The sequence below is a fragment of the Marmota flaviventris genome, chromosome 8 (genome assembly GCF_047511675.1).
Source record: "Marmota flaviventris isolate mMarFla1 chromosome 8, mMarFla1.hap1, whole genome shotgun sequence".
NCBI classification, from domain to species: domain Eukaryota; kingdom Metazoa; phylum Chordata; class Mammalia; order Rodentia; family Sciuridae; genus Marmota; species Marmota flaviventris.
In genome coordinates, this window is record NC_092505.1 from 16,974,682 (window position 1) to 16,993,976 (window position 19,295).

The 19,295-nt window shown below is 39.8% G+C and overlaps 1 protein-coding gene across 6 annotated transcripts in view; it reads left to right on the plus strand.

The window, feature by feature from the left end:
* The window catches only part of App (amyloid beta precursor protein), a 239,114-nt gene that overhangs the window by 55,207 nt on the left and 164,612 nt on the right, over window positions 1–19,295 (plus strand). For all 6 annotated transcript variants that reach the window (XM_027929083.2, XM_071615110.1, XM_027929078.3 and 3 more), the window contains exons 2-3: window positions 664–831; window positions 17,779–17,908. In XM_027929083.2, the coding sequence (XP_027784884.2) occupies window positions 664–831; window positions 17,779–17,908 (298 nt within the window). The remainder of the gene's footprint in view (window positions 1–663; window positions 832–17,778; window positions 17,909–19,295) is intronic.

Consider the following 19,295-nt stretch of genomic DNA (forward strand, 5'->3'; position numbering starts at 1 on the left):
TCGGGTAACTCCCCCCTCCTCTGGATTTTTTCATTTCTTGCAGACAGAGTGATAAGTCAGAGAATATTCTGGGGAAATCTAGATGGAATGGCCAACATAGTCAGTTATGTATGTGGATGGTGAATTCTACAGTGTATTTTTCTGTCCAAAAGTCAAAAAGCAGTCGCTTGCTAACTAATAACACCTTGCTCTCAGGCTGGGAGGTGGCACTCAGTGTGATGACCAGGCCTGGTCATCAGGCAGGGACTGGCATTGTACTTTATGTGCGTCAGCTGGTGATTATTATGAGAAGTGGTTTCCTCTACAGCAATTTTATTTATGTTAGAAAATCATCTTAATTGTCCTAACCTTTCAGCAGTTACAAAATCTTCTGTGGGAAAAAAAAATGTGTAAAAATTTCAATGAATAAATTCCTTTCAGCATTGTTCATTTCTTCCTCTATTTTGGATTGAAAGAAAGCACTATGTTATAGATGGTTGGAAATGTGCATCACGTCTAAATAATACTTCACCCAAGAATACCAAACACAGGGCTACAGCAAGGTGGTGGGCAGGGGTGGGGGAGTGATGAAAGTTTTGGATATTGTTGCTCAGTTCCCTGTTCCTCTCCCAATGTCTACCTTGGAGCTATGGATTCTATAACTAACCAAAACTTATTTTTTAGGTGCCCACTGATGGCAATGCTGGCCTCCTGGCAGAACCTCAGATCGCCATGTTCTGTGGCAAGCTGAACATGCACATGAACGTGCAAAATGGGAAGTGGGAGTCAGATCCATCGGGGACCAAAACTTGCATCGGTACCAAGGAGGGCATCCTGCAGTACTGTCAAGAAGTAAGTCCTCCCTGGTCACCACTGGTGCTTGTTGGAGACATGCATTCATTTAAAAAAAAAAAAAATGAACATGTTTTATATTTGTATTTTCTTATAGTAAAGGCCTTGGTTTCTCATGATTGATCATACCATGGATTTATTTATGTACTTTATGCTACAATTTATATATGTGATTTTTCAAATTATGATATCCTATTACGGCCTCCATAAATTCAGTAAAGTTGAACATATTTTAACAATTCCTTTTATCTCTAAAATGTATCCAACTGTGCCTCTCTAGTCAAGGTATCATTGTTAAAAATGCTGGAATTCATTTTTTTTCTCTTACCAACTTGATATATTTTGGTTCTTTTTTTATATATTTTCATCAATTTTAGTTTGTTTTCCCTTCCTTATTAATTTTGCTTTTTTTAAAATGTTAAGAAAAATTACATTATTAACTTTATAGTGATACCCAGAAAACTTGCTTCTATGATAAATATTTTTATTATTCTTGAACATTTTCACTATTCTTAATTTATCCTTCTCACAAAAGGGAAAGAAGGTTGAGTTTCCCTTCTCTGAAATGCTTTAGACCAGAAGTGTTATGGATTTTGGATTTTTTACAGAGTTTGCAACATTTGCAAAATTTAAAATCTCATCTTTGGCATGACATCCTAGTGTAACATGAAATTCATTGTTATACCTTACAGGCATAGCTTGAAGGTAATTTATACATTATTTTAAGTGAATGGGTATTGCCTAGCATTCCCAAGGCCCTGGGTTTGATCCTCCATACTGGAGTGGGGGAGGGAGGGAGGGAGAAAGGAAGAAAAGAAGGAAGGCAGGAAGGAAGGAAGGAAGAGAGGGAGGGAGGAAGGAAGGAAGGAAGAGAGGAAGGAAGGAAGGAAGGAATAAAAAAAACCCCGAATAGTTAGATCAGTGTAATTGGCACATCTGTCTATTAGACATTATCATTTTTTTGTTTTGGAAATATTAAAAATCCTCTGAACTAGTTATTTTGAAATGTTCAAATAATTGTTGTTAACCAGTTTTTCTCTGGTGTTTTTTCTGCCCATCTGGCCTCATGCCCTTTATCCACCACCACCACCACTACCACCACCACCATCGCCCCCACCCCCCCACTGCTCCCTTCCCAAGTTCTGGGAACCACTGTTCATAGAAAATTACAAGGAAAGAAACCCAAAAGGATGGAATTCAAATGTAGCTAATGGTGTTGACCCCCTCTACCCTTTTCTAGAATGGCTGTTTTGATACCAGTGTACTATCACTTGCTGCTAGGTGTCTCCTTCAGTTTCACCAGGTGTTCTTAACACTTGTGTGTTGTCCCTACAGAAGCTACTCTTCTTGACCCTGGAACACCCTCATTTCCTGCTGCACTTAGGGATGCTGCTAATGCCTGGGTAGCTCACTTTCTGTCAGGCCACAGAGTGGCTCTTTCCAGTCCCAGACGTTGCTGGGTTGCTGTGCCCACTGTGAGGGGGCCCCCTTAGCTCTCTCCTCCTCTTGCAACGTGGGTATTTTTCATCCTTCTCTAGGCACCACCCACAGTTGGCTGACTAAGTAAAAGAAGGTCAAAATACCAGGCCTTTTGAGCCATTTTAGTGAATTTGGTCTTTTCTTCTGTAAGAACAGGAAGTCTTTGAAGCTCTTTATTGATTTTTTTTTTTTTTTTTTTGAAAAAGGGAGAGACTGTAAATTTGAATTTTAGATTGTCGCTGTGTCCTGTACCAAACTTCATTTCCCTCCACCTACCTGCTGGAGCCTCTGTGCCGGTGCTTTCCTCATGTGGTGCCATAGCCACATGCCATTCTTGAATACTCACTATGTGGCTAGTCCAAACGGATGTGTGCTGTAAGTGTAAGATGAATATCACATTTTGAACATTTAGTATGAATAAAGATATAAAGTGTTACATTATTAGATTTTATTTAGATTTCATGAAATCTAAATAAATGAAATGATTCATTTTGGATTTCTTGTTAAAGAGATCATAAAGATGTTCTATCAGCCAGCCTTTTATCACTGTGACAAAAACACCTAAGAAAAAACACTAGAAGAGGAAAGACTTATTTTGGCTCGTGGTTTCAGAGGTTTCAGACTGTGATCAGCTGGCTCTGTTGACTCTGGGCTCCAGGTGAGGCAGAACATCATGGCAGAAGGGTGGCAGAGGAAAACGGCTCACCTCATGGCAGCCAGAAGGCAGCGAGAGAGGGAAGAGGGGACAAGGAACAAGATATACCCTTCTGGGAAATACCACCATTGACTAGTACCTAGGCCCCAAATGCTGTCATTTCCACCACTTCCCAGTAATGCTAAAAATTATGAATCCATCAATGGATTAATCCACTGATGGGGTCAGAGTCCTCATGATTCATCAGTTCTCCAAAGCCCCACCTCTGAACATTGTTGCATTGGGGACCAAGCCTTCAACACCTGAGTGTTTGGGGGACATTCCAGATCCAGACCATAAGAGATGTGAATTTATAACAATGTGTGATTAAACTTGAAATCCAAAAGAACATAGGCAGCTTGTTCACATTTCCATTGAACAGTGCTGCTCTTCCCATGCTGCCAGTGGATCTGGGCTAGAGTGTGTCTTAGATCCCATGATCTGGAAAGTGGGAGAGGAAGGTAGAACTGGAGAGTTCCTACAGACTTTTTCCCCCAGGATTTTACTGGTATTTGGGATACATGATTGAATAAATACATATTTTATTAAAAAAAATCTTTCAATGCAAGGTGCTTGCGTCAGAGAAACAATAGTTCTCTCTTTGTCCCTCAATGATTTATCTGTAGGTGCCAAGAATGCAATGATGAATAGAACATAGAGCCCATTCTTTAGAGGGTGAGAAATCATTTTAGCATGTGAAAACAGCATAGCAAAGACGAAAACGATGGCATCACCACCTAACCCTTATGAGCATCTGCTGTGCCAAGTCCCGGCATCCTTCACCCACTGGTGACGTTTCTGGGAAGAAGCCAGGGAGAAACCCCGGCAGAGCCTTGGGGAACTGCAACATTTAAGAGGAACAAAGAGAAAGAATGTCACTAGGGGAGAATGAAAAGTGGCCAGAGAGACGAGATCAGAAGTAGGGGGTGCTATGTGCTGGAAGTCAAGCTTGGTTTACCGTGAAATGCTAAATACTGAGAGTACAGGGCTTAAGCACACTGAAGGAGTTGAAGTATGATATTTGACCAGGTAAAAATCAAGCCTCTCATGCAAAATGACCACATGGCAAAGGTTTCATCCAGTTCAATTATTAAAGAGGTAAACTCTAAGACTTTAACACAGGCCCATTTGGACTTGGAGAAATGTATTTTCTTAACACATTTCATTTGCCATGGCTACGAACAGGAATCATCTGGAATTTTCTGGAGTAATATCATGGAATTATTTCCATGGGACAGGAAACACTGGTATTGCCATCAGTTATCCACAGTGTTGGTGCTCACAGAGTTGTTAAATAGCCTATTCAAGTTACCAATCAGTCAAAAGAAATGCCCCTGCAGAATCAGATCACCCTGTCTCCCAACACCCTTGGGATCTGTGAGACCAAACCTGCCTTTCGTTGCTAGGATTCTTTTGCCCACATCTAAGCCTTGAATGTTGTTTTGTGATAACAAAGTTTTTCTTATTTAGCAAATTAAGTGTTATCACTGACCTCTGGGATAGCACTTTCCTTGAAATAGCTGGGAGGAAGTCAAACTGACATTAGTGAATGGTGAGTACAGCTTGGGGCTCTTGAGGTAGGATCTGGAGGCAAAGAGCTTGAGGGAAAACCAAGACAAAGGAACCATCTTCTAGTTTTTTGGTTTTTTTCAGTACTGGGCATTGAACCCAGGCCTTGCCCACTAGGCATGTGCTCTCCCACTTAGCCACATCCCCAGCCTTCTTTAAAATTAGAGACAGGATCTCACTACATTGCCCAGCCTGGCCTCAGACTTGCAATCCTCCTGCTTCAGCCTCCCCAGTAGCTGGGATTTCAGGCCTGTGCCACTATGGCCTGCTGTTTTTATATTTTTAAAATGAGAAGAACTTGAACTAAAGAAAATTTAAGCAAAACCCTGGGAAGGGTGGCCATCCTTCATAAGAACTAGTCTCAGATGTCTAGTGACATTCCCGTTAAGAACTAGGGAAGAACGGGATCTGATGGGTAAGTGATTGGCTGGGTTTTAGAAAGGGCAGGAACATCTCCTTTTGTGAGAAAGAGAAATGATGAAATAATAATGATGGTTAGTTATGCAGCTTTTGTTGCCCAGTGACCAAACTCACTAAGCAACTTACAGGTATGGAAAATATTTTCTCCTATCAATGGGGAAGATGCTGCAAGGAGAGCTTACACAATTCAAAACAAAACAAAAACCAAAAATGCACCGAAGTTAGGTCCTCAGACACTGGAACTGAGACTCAGTGCGGTCTAGGATTTGCCTAACAGGGTCTCTCTTTGTTTTCTGCTTATCCTTTCTCCTGCTGTTTGCTCACTTTCTCCTGCTGAGATGCCCCCCCCCCCCCCGCCCCCAGGAGACCAGGGGAGATGGCAGCCAGTGTCTGGGGGGATGCATTCTCAGCAGAAAGTATGCCAACTTCCTTCTGCCCATGCGCACTAGAGTTCCAGGGAAGGATATGGATTGGCCTTACTTTTGGCCACACACCCACCCCTGGATCAGTCACCAGGCACATAGACTCAGCACCCAGACTATGTGGGTGTGAGGTATCTTTAATATCCAAAGTGGTGTGGGGTGAGGGACTGCTGCCTGAAAAGGGATGAAGAATGGCATGAGGCAAAATAGAACGATAGTCACAGCCCAATGCAGAGCTCAGGGATAAGAGTTTTTCAGGTCGGAGAGTAGCTGCTGGGGGAATTCATGACTTTAACTGGCTTTGCAGGGGAGTACTAGTACGGAGTGCAGAGATGTTCACGCAGAACTATTGAGCCATGTTTGATGTACTCTATCCAATGGTGCATCTGGAACAATCTAGAACATTCTATATTGATATTTTAGGGCCTATCTGTCACTTTCAACATTGTAGCTATTCTGTTTTGTTTTTTTTTTAATAATTAGAAATAATGAATAGTTTTTGTTAGTTGCATTTTTTTGTATGTTGCTGGAAATGTTTATATTTGCCTATATTTCTTTTTTATGTCCATGTTTTATTTTCTACAGTGTCAATTGATTCATTGCTACGAATGACAGGGAAAACAGTACTCTTACGATTTTTCTATTTTCCCTTCCTACCGATTTTATAAGTTACGTTATTTTTATGTCGTCAAAAGTTATAATTGCACCATCTGTTATATTGCCATAATTACCATCATTGTAGGTTATAACTGAATGCATTGTTTGTAGCCAGTTCTTCCACCAATATATCCTAATTCTTGTGTTATTTATTTTGATTCTGCTATTGGGTGGTGTTGTTGGTGTTGTCTTTGGATGACTTTTGTCTTCATCAGTTACTTTCAGAAGTCATAGCAAAGTGTCTTGAAAGGGTGTGGAATTGCAGACTGGCAGGTGGTTTGGGTCAGGAATATAAAGATGCTTTGCTATTGACATTGATCTTTGTGCATATTCCCCGTTTTCAATGAAAAAAAAAAGTTGAAACCATTACTACTTTTTACCATTAACAGGGCTACTCACGTAATGATATTTTCTCCGAACAGTGGAGAATATATTTTTTTTTCTTTATATGCTCCCTCTATCCCTCTTGTGACACAGATGTTTTAGAGGCAGCCAGCTGAGTCAGAGAGGCAGCTGTTAGCAGTCTGTGATCTTAGGACCGAAAAACCAACTGAACCCATGACTGTGACCTCATTTTGACCTTTTGCTAACCACTTTAACTCACTGGTTCAATTTGTTTTTCCCCAGGACTGCTCTAACTCCTATCTGTTGGTACTTAGCCTAGGGTAATGTATGAAATATTAATACTTTGATGGCGAATAATCGTCTAGTCCACATTCTCCATAGTCTTCATTGTTCCTCTCCATTTATACTCCCTGCTTTTTGGATGTTGTTGTTATTGTGAATGTTGTCATCTTTGCCCTTGTGATTTCTTTGGTCCTACCCTTGGTCAAGAGCAAGATTCAGGAGGGAAAGTAAAGATTGAGTCCTTTTAAACTTGAGTCCTGATTATCAGCCTTTATAAAGTTTGATCGATATGTTGAAACTTATGATTTAAATTGTGTATTTGTTTTACCTATGTGTTTATCCCAAGTGCTTCAATTTCTTGGTGCCAGGGTATCTCCCCCAGTCATAGTTGTTTCCTTTCTGCCAGTTATTATTGAAATACAGTTTTTTTTTTAAATCCTTTTTGAGGTTTTTCTTTAATTTCATTATTGGGTATCTATTGAGTACGGTCAACTGACTGAATGTTTGTGTGCCCCCAAAATTCGTACGTTGAAACTAACCCCCTTTGTGATAGTATTGATGAGATTGGGAGGGTAGGGACCTCCTCATGGCATTGGTGCTTTCCTAGGATGAGACACCAGAGAGCCTGTTGTCTCTCTTTGCTCACACAAAGAAGAAGCCCCGTGAGGATACAGCAAGAAGGTAGAAGCAGGCACTCATTAGAACCCATCCATGCTGATATCTTGATCTCAGAGTTTTAGCTTCCAGAACTGTGACAAAATACATTTCTATTTTTTAAATTTCCCAGTCTCTGGTATTTTGTTATAGCAGCCCAAGCTAAAACAAAGACTGTATTGAGTACTGTAGGCAAAAGCACTAAAGACCCAAGGTGCTGCTGAGGAGGAATATTTCTAGAGATCATGCCTTGCAAAATAGTCTGTCCAACACTTAGCTTGGACCTAGAGAACACTGGTCATCATTTAGTAAATGCTTCTTGTAGATGGCCTATTGGTGGCACTGGGATCATGGCTCAGGATGCATGTGGTTCTGTACCCATCTCTGCACTGAGGGAGCTTCCTTCAGACTGGAGCCTATGGTTTGCCGTTACAGAGACTGTTTCTGTTCATTGATAGAATTCTAAAGTGATTTTCCTGCAAGAGTTTGGGGAATCTTGGCCCGTAGCACAGATTGACACTCAGTTTATATTCATCCAGTTTTAACACAAGTGCCATGATGGACTCCACATCAGACTTCAGATATTCAGTCATGACCTCACAGCATGACTTTAAACATTCAGATGTAACATACTAAATATCACAAAATACGCTTCCTGAGAAAAATTTATGGAATCAGATCCCTAGGTTGTTCTTTATGAGTGTTGTTTGAAGCTACTAAGTTTTATGGTAATTTGTATGAAAAACTAAATAACCACAACAGACTGTCAATTGTTATTTTTCCTCTGTGGCTCTTTGATAGGAAAAAGTCCCTTTCCTCTGTTTTGTATTAAAAGGAAAAAGTGCTGAATTGTGGAAACAGCTTGAATATAACTAGATGAATTATTCATAATTAATTTAACAGCATAAAGTGGCCACTTGCCTTAATGAATGGTTGCAGTACCCAAACTTTGACCTAAGGAATTTCTAAATGTAAGGAATTGCTAAGTTTATATAGAGCAAAATGAGGATAATATCTCTCTTGAAACACACACTAAAGTTTAGGAATAAAAATTAGAATTGTTAGATATTATTATACTCTTTATTTTCGATGAAATGAGATTTAAAAACCATCAACAACAACCATGCATTGTTCTATTTAAACCAAAGATTTCAGGATGTGAGAAGCAAGAAGTAAATGTATTTCAATTCTGCATCTCAGGAATCTATTTCTTCTCAAAGATAATTTCGGCAGATTTAGCCAATATTTTTTGAACACCAAAAATGGGAATTTGTTACGTGGCAAGATGCCATTCGTGACTCAGAGGTGGGTGGTAAATGTACAATTGAATATAATTGAAAATAGAATTCAGAAAATTAAAAAAGGTGGAATGAGGCTATAAAACAGAGGGTCTTGATTATAAACCTGGGACTTGGGTTCTACATCTGGAGATGCGGGAGCCATGGGTGGTTTTTAACATGAGTGTGTTTTGTCAGGACAATTTGATAGATTAGCTTGTTTCCAGGGGGAGATAAGTTGGGAAAAGGAGGAATTCGGATCACCAAGTACAAGTGTGAAAAGAGATGTGAAGATCATTCTTCCCACTCTCCCCTTTTCCATAGCTGAGCTCTGTGCATACCTGGAGGGGCTGTATCATTGCTCTTTGGCACCTGAGTCGTTCAGGAACAGCCACCCGACCAGTCTCAGATGTGCCCTCACTTTATCATGGGAACACACAGGCGAGTGTCTTAAGAGTTAGACATTGCGAATTAAGTGGGAAATTGTAAAGTCCCAGTACTGCTCTTCCTCCTCTATGGAGAGAATTACAACACAGACTCTGCTGCTCTCTGTGTCCCTAACAAGTTGAGCACCTCTTTCCAGGTAGGGCTTTCTGAAGGTCTGGATGGGAATGGGGCTCTGAATAGGGTGAGCTTCGCTGGCAGAGAGTTCTAGCTGGGAAAGCTAGGCGGGTGAATGTGGCTTTGTTTATTGTCTTTCTTATTAGAGTATGGATATATTCTCTTTTTCCTAGGTGTGTTCTTTCCCACAGCTAACAATATTTGCTGCTTCTTTGACCTTCTTGCTCTGAATGAACAGTTGTGTTGTTGATAGATTAACAAGACCAGAGAACAAAACATACCTATACCTGGACAGAACAAAATCTGCCTCTTACAAGAGTTTAACAAAACCATTTCCCTTGCCCAGCTTTCTACTCAAGTATGTGATTGAAGATGGAATGCCCAGACAAGAATTCTTTTTCTCTCTCTCTCTTTTTTTTTTTCATTCTATAGTAATATAAAAGTAAAGTTAAATTGTAGAAAAAGGGAACAATGAATGGTCTTTTCAGTCGAATATATCCATCTTTGAGGCTGTGCTCTGCACTGGCTCTTGGTAAAGGCCATGGGAGGTTCTTGATCATCATTATTTTGCTTTGTGTTCCCTTCAGCTTTATAGGTTTAAAATTGACCCACAGGTATTAGGCACATAAACATTGTGGGTTTGGTATTTGAAAGATCCAAAAGTGCATACTAAGTGAGACAATGTTTGAATAGATATATTGGACTACTTCTACACAGTATGGGTATATTTTATGCATTAGTGGTCTGGATATAGTTGTCTGCAGGAATTGCTTGCATAGACAATAGTATTGAAAAGAAAGAAAGCCAGTTTGCTTATTTTAAAATGAGAAAATTAGCCAGAAATTGCGAGAGATTAAGGAGACAGAATCTAGAGAGTATGTGTCCATATCTGGTTTCGTTTTTGCATCTGTGTCCTGTTCCATTGGTTTAGTCACCAACCCCTACCACCACCACCTACCCCCCATTTGTTTTATATTCAGCACTTTGGATTAGAATGACTTGTCAATCAAAGAAGATCCTTTGACATTATTTTCTCAACTCTGGAGTATGAATGTGTGGATATAGCATATATTTATACATAGTGTCAGAAACAGAATTGGGCCAAATTCTTGGGAAATTCCCTACTGCCCTGCAGCATCTTCCCTGTCAGCTGGCATCAAGCCATCATTGTGAAAACCCAGCGCAGCTCAGACTTCCCATTATTGCGGTAGGGTTTCATCAGATGCGTTTTGCCTCTCAGCTCCTCATTAAGTTGCAAGCAGAGAACGCTTTTCAGCTTCCAGTTCTGCTTCTCAATTAAATTAGAGGTTCTGTTTCCGATATCTCCCATTATTCACAGAATTTATGTTGAAAACAATTTTTAATGTGATTTTTTTTCTTTGTAGCCCCCCCAAAAATTGCAGTGGGTCATTTAAATCCAGAAACATGAATATATTGTCTACAGCATACTTTGTTTTGGTTTTAACACTAAAGTTTAAGTTGTTGAAAACTTAATATGCTCTTTCTGTGCTTAAGAATGGCACCTGCTTTGGTTGTTAGGTCCTGGCTTCATCTTCTGCAAAGTAGAGCAGTTACTAGCTAGTGGAGGATTCCATAATGTGCTACACATGAAATGTTTGCAACAATTTCTGGCACTAATAAACTTTCAGTTATTATATACTTTTCTTATTCTTTTGGATATGCTCTTTGAAAAAGTAATTGGTATATAAAAGCTATCAGAAGATTTAAAAAAAGAAGTTCTCAGAAGATGAAACTATCCCATGATTAGACTGCCATTTGGCATTTTGTTATAGGGCTTTTGATTCTTTGTTTCTGCAGGTACAATTTGGATCTTGGATTTTTGTTTTCTCATATGCTGCATGAATCTATGAGCTGTTTCCTCTGGGATAGTTCTTTCCCCCTTCTCATTTTCTTAAATGTAAAATTTCAGGGAAAAGGAATACTAATAAGGACTGGGAGTGTAACCCAGAGGTATAGTAGAATGCTTATCTAGCATGTGCAAAGGCACCTGGGCTCAATCCCTAGCACCATCAGAAAAAGAAAAAGAAAGAAGAAGGATAGTATAGTAAAATGAATGATAGTATAGTAAAATGTACCAATCGCTCAACTTCTGTAATTGTCATATTCATTCACCCTTGCTCCTGGTTAAGTCTAGAATGCAAGCTCTTTATTTCATCTACTCAAGATCTATGACTTCAGTCAGAATGTCCTGCAGGCCTGTTTCCCTTGCCCTTTGCTGACCTGTAAATTAAGACATACTGAAGCAGCACACTTTACCCATTGACTTCTGACCTACATACTTAACACATCATTTTGTTAACAAAATTTCTAACATTTTCCAAAAAGAAATGTCCTTGGGAATTTGATTGAAAATGAATTTTAAAAGCTGAATGGCTAAAAAGAAAAATAGGCAAATTGTTTTCACAATTATCATCAATTCCCATTTTACTAGGCCCTGTTTGATTTTTGTGTTCTTGAAATAACCCTGGGGCATCTGGAAATGACTTTGGCATTCCTCACGGTCCTAGGTGGCCTGTTTGCGAAAGGAATTTGCCCTCAATGTGAAGAATGAAGTTCTGTAGGACTCTGACAACATATGTCTTAAAGAAATATTTTTATATTTTTACATATAAAACTACATGTTCTTGGCATTCTTAAATACCATCAATGTCTTTTCTTGTTTTGCGTATTTAACGACTTAAATGTCATCGTGTTTGAGATTAATATGTTTCCAATTTGGAGAGACAGAGAGGGAAAGAGACTTAAAATTTTTTAAATTTAGAACAAAATTGAGTTGACCAAGTTTTAATGTATTTCTGCAGTGAAATGCCTTAAAACCACTTATACCACCCACTATAACCTTCTGATATGCATCTAAGATTGTTCCTACTTGAACTCTTTTCTGGCTGTTAGTATATGGAATTTCTTTATTTCTCTCTGTCTCTGTCTCTCCGTCTCTCTGTCTCTGTCTCTGTCTCTCTCTAATCATTTTATGTTCTGATACATCTGGCTTTTTGGCCAGATAGGCTGCTTTTCAGATTCTAGGACCAGCCTAGCTTTGAATTCTTCCTCAATGTAATTCTTCTTTAGCTGTAATTATTATTACTTTATTTTTATGTAAGGCAGTCTTATTTATATAAGTTGTATCTATTTAGAAGAACAATATTGGAAGGGTTATTTTTATTAAAAAGCTCATAATCCAATAACCGTTGAGCATCCTATTTAGGAGATAGTTTTATAATATTCAGTGAGAGCCTAGTATGTACTGAATTTCTCTATAGTGAAGGTGTTCCTACCTGAACCAGAAATACTCATTAGACATTTATGAGCAGTTACGTGCTAGCCCACTGCTGGCCTTTGTTGAGGGGACACTGTCTTTACCTTCAAAGAGTTATAGATCCTAGTAGCACAGGGAGGTGCCACAGGAGGCAAATAGTGGTCAGTGACCTTTGATGGGTGTTTGCATGAGGCAGTCTGGGTGCAGGGACTGAAGGAATGCTGGAGGGGTGAGGAGTTTGAGTGAGATCAGCAAGGGGCCAGCCAGCCCCTGTCAAATCCTCATCTTTCCGTGCCTCTCACCTTAGCTTCTCTCTTTTCAGTTTCCCCTAAACCAGCAGCTTCTCCCAGATGCCTGGTTGGCTCATTCTTGCATGTGAGTGAGCCATCTCTGGCTCTGACTCACCCTAACGCCCATCAAGTGTCTTCATCATCTAGCAAGAGCCTGTATGTGTTTGTTCCCAGCTCCTGGGGAAGGGAATGCAGGATATGGTTTAGCCTTGCAGTCAGTGAGGGGATGGAGCTGCAGTTAAAACGTGGTCTCTACTGATTACTTCCTTCGGACGGCGGAGGGTTGGAGCACCAGGAAGAGTGGGAAGGAGCTGGCAGCCTCCTGTTGGCCTTAAAACCAGAGGTGATGAATGTGCAGCCATCAGGAGGCCTGCGAGATGCCAGATCACCTTTCCTGCCCCTCAGGAAAGGGATTTTTCATTGGGGAGGCCATACAGTCATGCATTTAACCAACTGTGAGTGCACTGTGATAAATACAAGGAGCGGTCCCCAGAGAGAGGGAGGGTTGGTGATGTATCACACTGTGGAAGTCCTGTCTGCACAGGGGGACTCTAGGGGGCCTGGGCACAGGAAGTGTGGTGTAAGGGATTTGAGGTCACAGTGTGCTGGAACATCTTGCCTGTGTTTATACAGTGACTGCTCTGTGCACCTATAATTTAGGAAGATTTGTAGAGATTGGGACAGTTTATTTTTCAAGTAACTAATACTGGTCTGGATTTGCTTCTGCTTTATTTTAAGTATTTATAAATATAACTGTTGTTGTATAAAGTCCTTTTTTTAAATATAAAAAATTCAATTTGAGCATTAAAACCATTGAAATTTGACTTAAGCATTACAATTTGAGGTACTGCTGCAGAGAAAATATTAAACATTGAGCCCATGCTTATAATTAATTATGGAGAAAAGTCAGGAATTTTTCTCAAGGACATTTGTGTATCTAATTATTATTTTTATTCTTGACTAGATAGTGAGCTAGGCTGTCTTTTCAACATAAAAAAATGCTTTTTTTTTTTTGTCCCTAGACATATACTAGAGCTAGCTGCTTAATAAAAATAAAATGTTATTTGGATTTTTGTCATTTATTTAAAAAGTTTTCTAGTTTTGTTACTTTTGCTTCTTTGGGGGTTTCTTATGCATGTGGTTATCACAATTATCTAACCGGGTCTTTTTGTGCGTCAAAAGAAATTGTGTTACTTTGATATTTTTTCTTCTTCCACCTTCAAATAAGCCTCCTGGTGTTAGAGCAGCAAAATTTTACTATCTTTGGCAGTTCCAAATTAATAGCTCCTTATCCCTGAATAAAAGTAAGTGAATCAGGTTGAAGTACTGCCTTCATTTTATTGATTAGGGCAGTAGGCAAATTATGCATGGCCTTTGTGAGTGGTTCAAATTTTATAATCCACATTCTTCTCCATATTAACAATTACCGTTGTTAGCAAAATGGAGTGAGAAGCTAAAGCCAGGAAATAGTATACATGCCCTGGATTTCATGGCAGAAACTGGAGCTAAACTCTGTTTGGCTGATGATCACTCTTTGAAGTTCTGGTGATCTTTAGGGAGAAACATGTGTTCACAGATTTTAGTTTGCAATTCTGTCTAACTGCTTGGAAATTGTCAGTCAAATAAGGTACTGCTCTGTTTCCCTGAATATGACCATAGGAGTCTAAAGATGGTTATCACTCAAGATGAAAAAGAGATCCTTCTTTCCTGCTAATCAATTGTACCTTCAATTTGTTGGTTTTAAATTGAAAAGAAGGAAATAGGATATGGTTGTGTCTGCTGTAGGGATTCCAGAGAGCTGACAGGTCCTGAGAAAATTCTCAGCAGGGTGGTACTTCTGTGAAGTGGCAGATAGAACCCCTTTAGAGAAAGGCAATAGTGCACACTTTGCTGCACATAAAGTGGTACCCTCAGGGTGAACTCTGTAATGCCACCAACTTTATGACTCATGAGTGCTATACTTTTGCGATATAATAAGCAAGTAAAGGTGAAGAGAGAATTATATTTCTGTACAAAGAGCCACTTGGCCTTTCATTACATAGGATAAAGCCATGGGGCTATTAAATTTTTAGTGACATTTTCAAGTAGGGCATTATCTGTGACCTGATATGCATGCATTGAAGTGTTAAGATACTTAAGAACAAAATAAAATAAAGGGAAGGAAGCTGTATCCTTTGGAGCGAGATTTCTGGCAGTGTTCTGAAGCACTTTCTCAGCACCCAGCCTAGGATTCTGATTTAGCTACTTGTGTGTGTGTTCTAGATTATTCCTCTACTATTGGATTTATCACTTACACTGCTACACTGATACAGGCCTTTATTTTTAATTTTTATTTTTAAATATAATATGTTTTTTTAGAGAAGTTATAGATTCACTGAAAAATTGAGAGCATATGCAGAGGTTCCCCATAATCCCTTGGCCTCCGTTATCAACATACCCCAATGGAGTGATGCATTTGTTATAATCCATGAACCTACACGAACACGTCATTATCACCCAGAGTACATAGTTCACATTGGGGCGCTCTCTTGGTGGTTTGGACAAATGTAAATGCAAATTCCTCATGTTTGGACAAATGCCAGTGACGTGTATTCACCAGAGTAGTTTCATTGCCCTAAACATGCTCTGTGTTCTGCCTGTTTACCCTCCCACCACCCCCCAAGCCAATCTTTACTGCCTCTGTGGCTTGCCTTTCCCAGAAGGTCATGTAGAGGAAGTTGTGCTGTGTGTCACCTTTACATACGGGTTTCTTTTACTTAGCAGTATGCATTGAAGATTCCTCCATGACTCTTCATGGCTCGGTGGCTCATTTCTTTTTATCACAGAATAATACCCCACTGTGTAGATGTACCCCATAGTTTATGTGTCCATTCTCAATGCTTTTTGTTTCAACTCATTTTTCTTGGGACCAGGACTAAGGTGAGGTGTGTGAGATGCTCAGGGAATCAAGATGAATAATATTGTAGAACAATTTTTCAAAAAATAAAAATTCATACAGCAAAAATGATGAACAAGACATTAACATTTTAGGTAAAGAGAAGATCCCACCAAGCCCTGTCAGTGTCACTGATAATCATAAGCAGAATTCCCTATATTCGTAACGCACACGGGACATTGTTCTCTTGCTATGAAACCTGGTTCTCCTCTGCAGAAATGGCTTCCCCTGAAGACTCCTCTGGTAGAAGTGCTTTTCTCAGAATCCTCATAGCATTGTGCCTAGAGGTGGAGATGGCCTCTTTGCTCCTCATTTCCCCCTCCAAACTACTCGTCCCCTTTCCTCCCTAAAACACCATCTATCCCATCCATGAAGTAATGCACCTAAACTCGACCACACTCTCCTCTACCAGTGGGAACCATCCCCAGCCTCTTCCCTTTCAATGGCACAACCCCTCAGTGTGTGCGGATTTTAGCTTCTGGTGTTCATCTAGTATAGCGCTCCTCCTTTGTGACTCATGAGGTATTTGGTGGAGGGGCGCAGGTACTGGGGATTAAACTTAGAGGTACCCATCCACTGAACCACATCCCAGACCCCTATGTTTTTGTATTTTATTTAGAGACAGGGTCTCACTGAGTTGCTTAGTGCCTCACTTTTGCTGAGTCTGGCTTTGAACTTGTAATCCTCCTGCCTCAGCCTCCTGAGCTGCTGGGATTACAGGCATGAGCCACTGTATCTGGCTTATGAGTGATTTTAATGGTGAGCTCAGTGATCCCTCCTGTACTCAGTTGCTCAGGTCAGCGATTCTCTTTCCTTTGGGGATCTTGCCTTCCTCATTCTTCATTGTCTATACCCTCCCATGATCCTGTTATATACCTTGCTGTTACCAATACCTGCAACTCTTCCAAAATCTTCATTTCAGTTCACTGGCTCTCCAAATACTACTTCTCACTGTCTCGCTTCCACTTCCACAGCAGAAATTCCTTCGCCCATTCACAATTTCAAAAATAAACTGTGCTCACTTTTGCCACTTTAGATTCATAGCCCAGAGTTAGAACCATACTGTTGCTCACATTCTCAGTTCTGTCTTTCCATTGTTATTTGTCTGGCAAAGCAGCTCATTTTAGAGATATGTTCTCTTTATTAACATTTTCCTTTCAAATATCTGCTTCTTCTTGTTATTTGGCAGTACTGAGGATTAAATCCAGGGTCTCAGGCATTGGAGGCAAGCACTTGACCATTTCCAGCCCTTTTTAAAGATTTTATTTTGATACAGGGTCTAAGTTGCTGAGGCTGGCCTTGAACTTGTGACTCCTGAATAGCAAAAATTATAGGAGTGTGCCACTGTGCCCTGCTCTGCTTATTATTATTAATAAAGAGAAGTAGTTTGATATATTACAAGTAGATATTTCAGTTGAGTTTGACAGTGCATTCCAAGTGCTCAGCAAACACCACTAGGTACTAAGAACGGCAATGTAACAATGTAACAGGAGGATACCAGTTAGTCATTGAGGGAACAGAATTCATGAGTGACAGTTCTTTATCTAAGTGACACCCTTGAAAACTTTGTGATGAATTTTTCTTATGTTAATTGCTTTGAATACAGAGATTAATTTTTATAAAGAAATCTTCCTTGTGTCATATTCTATATGTAAAATGTTTAATTAGTGAGATAGGGGTCAGTTGAATTTCAGTAAATTAATATCTCTAGGTAGATCTACCTATGGTCCATAGATAGGTCCATACAATCTATGGACCTTATGCTAGTTTATTTTACATAAAAAATGACCCCATATATTTAAGAGTCTCATACCTCCCTCCTTCATTTTTCCTTTTATTCCCCCTCTGGAAAAATATTTGAGGTCTGAATGAGTGCAGTAAAATCCAGGTCACACTGCTGGATGGAATGACCAGATGCTTTGTCACTTGGACCTTTTCCTTTACACTGAATCTCTTTAGCTTAGGTCAGAAGTGGAGCAGGCTTGGATGTTTGGGGCTTAGCACTACTTTATCATAATGGTGGAGGATCATTCAGTGGTTGTCCATGTCAAAGTAACAATGTCCTTTTCTTGTACACTCTCCCAGGTTTACCCTGAGCTGCAGATCACCAACGTGGTAGAAGCCAACCAACCAGTGACCATCCAGAACTGGTGCAAGCGGGGCCGCAAGCAGTGCAAGACTCATGCCCACATCGTGATCCCCTACCGCTGCTTAGGTAAGCTGCCAGCCACCTGGCTGGTGTTGCGTGGTCTAGTCTTTGGCAATGAGAAAGGCTGCTCTAATCAGGTCAAGTACATCGACTTTTCCTTCAGCATCCATCAGTGCATTCCACAACTGTGGATTCAGCTAGCCGTGGATCAAAAATATGGAAACAACAACAAAACTGTACCCATCATGGACAAACTTTTTCATGTCATCATTCCCAAAATAGTACAGCATAACAACTATTAATATAGCATTTGCATTGTGTTAGGTAGTATAAGTAAGCTGGAGATGATTGAAAAATACAAGGAAGGTCCTTGGGAGGTAGTTCAGTGGGTAGAGTGCTTGCCTTGCATGCATAACACCCTGGGTTTAATCCCCAGTACCACCCAAAACAACAACAACAAAAAAGAAGAGAATGTACATGGGTAATATGCAAATAACATGACATATAGCAGATGAGATTCTATAGATTTTGGTATCCACAGAGAATTCTAGAACCAGTCCCCCAAGGATACTGAGGAATAATGGTACTTGTCTATGCTTTGGACTATTAAGATGATATTGTATGTTCCAATAGTACAAGGGCAGTATTTTTGAGCTCTCTGCTTCAGAATTAATTTATCCAGGACTGATGAATGAAAATTGCTTAGTGGTGGGGTCTGGGAACCCTTATTTTACCAAATCTCATAAATGATTGTCATTTATACTCACTCCCTAGCCTGGTAGAATGGGGCCTCATGTGTTTTCATCACACAGACTCCATCGCAAAAAGATTCCAATGTGAAGTTGCAGCGTTTTGCTAATTTCTTGAAAAGCTTTTTCTTATAATATCTGGCTATTTTTTTTTTCCTGTTGTTGGTGATTAGAAGTTGGAGTTGGGTTGATCTGAGATTTAAAATTTCACCTTTGCTTTTTATTTTTGAAATTGAATTTTACGTGATCTCATGATTTTTCCTCTGGAAACACTGATACAAGTTCTTATTAAATATGACTTGGTCCTTAATCTCTTCCTAGCTGATATTTTTAATGTAACCAGGTGTTGCAAAAAATCCACAGTCTTTGCTCTGGTAACTGCATCTAGATGTTGTCTACTAGTTTCTTCACTGTGTGAGGCTGGTCACAGAGGTCCCTATATGGAGACGTGGGACAAATATTGGTAGGTATTCTGATGTGACTTCTTATAAAGGTTAAGAGGAAGCCTTAAAGGAAAGCCCTTGCTTGCCTGTGCAAGGCTCTGGGTTCTATTCCTAGCATGCAAAAGGATAAAAGAAAGACAGAAAGGAAGGGAGGTAAAGGAGAGAAAGGAAGGAAAGTCCAAACAGCAAGTTGACAAAGTAGATAACCACTAGAGATCTGTATGATATCTGGCCAATTAATGCCATGGAGCTCATGGATAC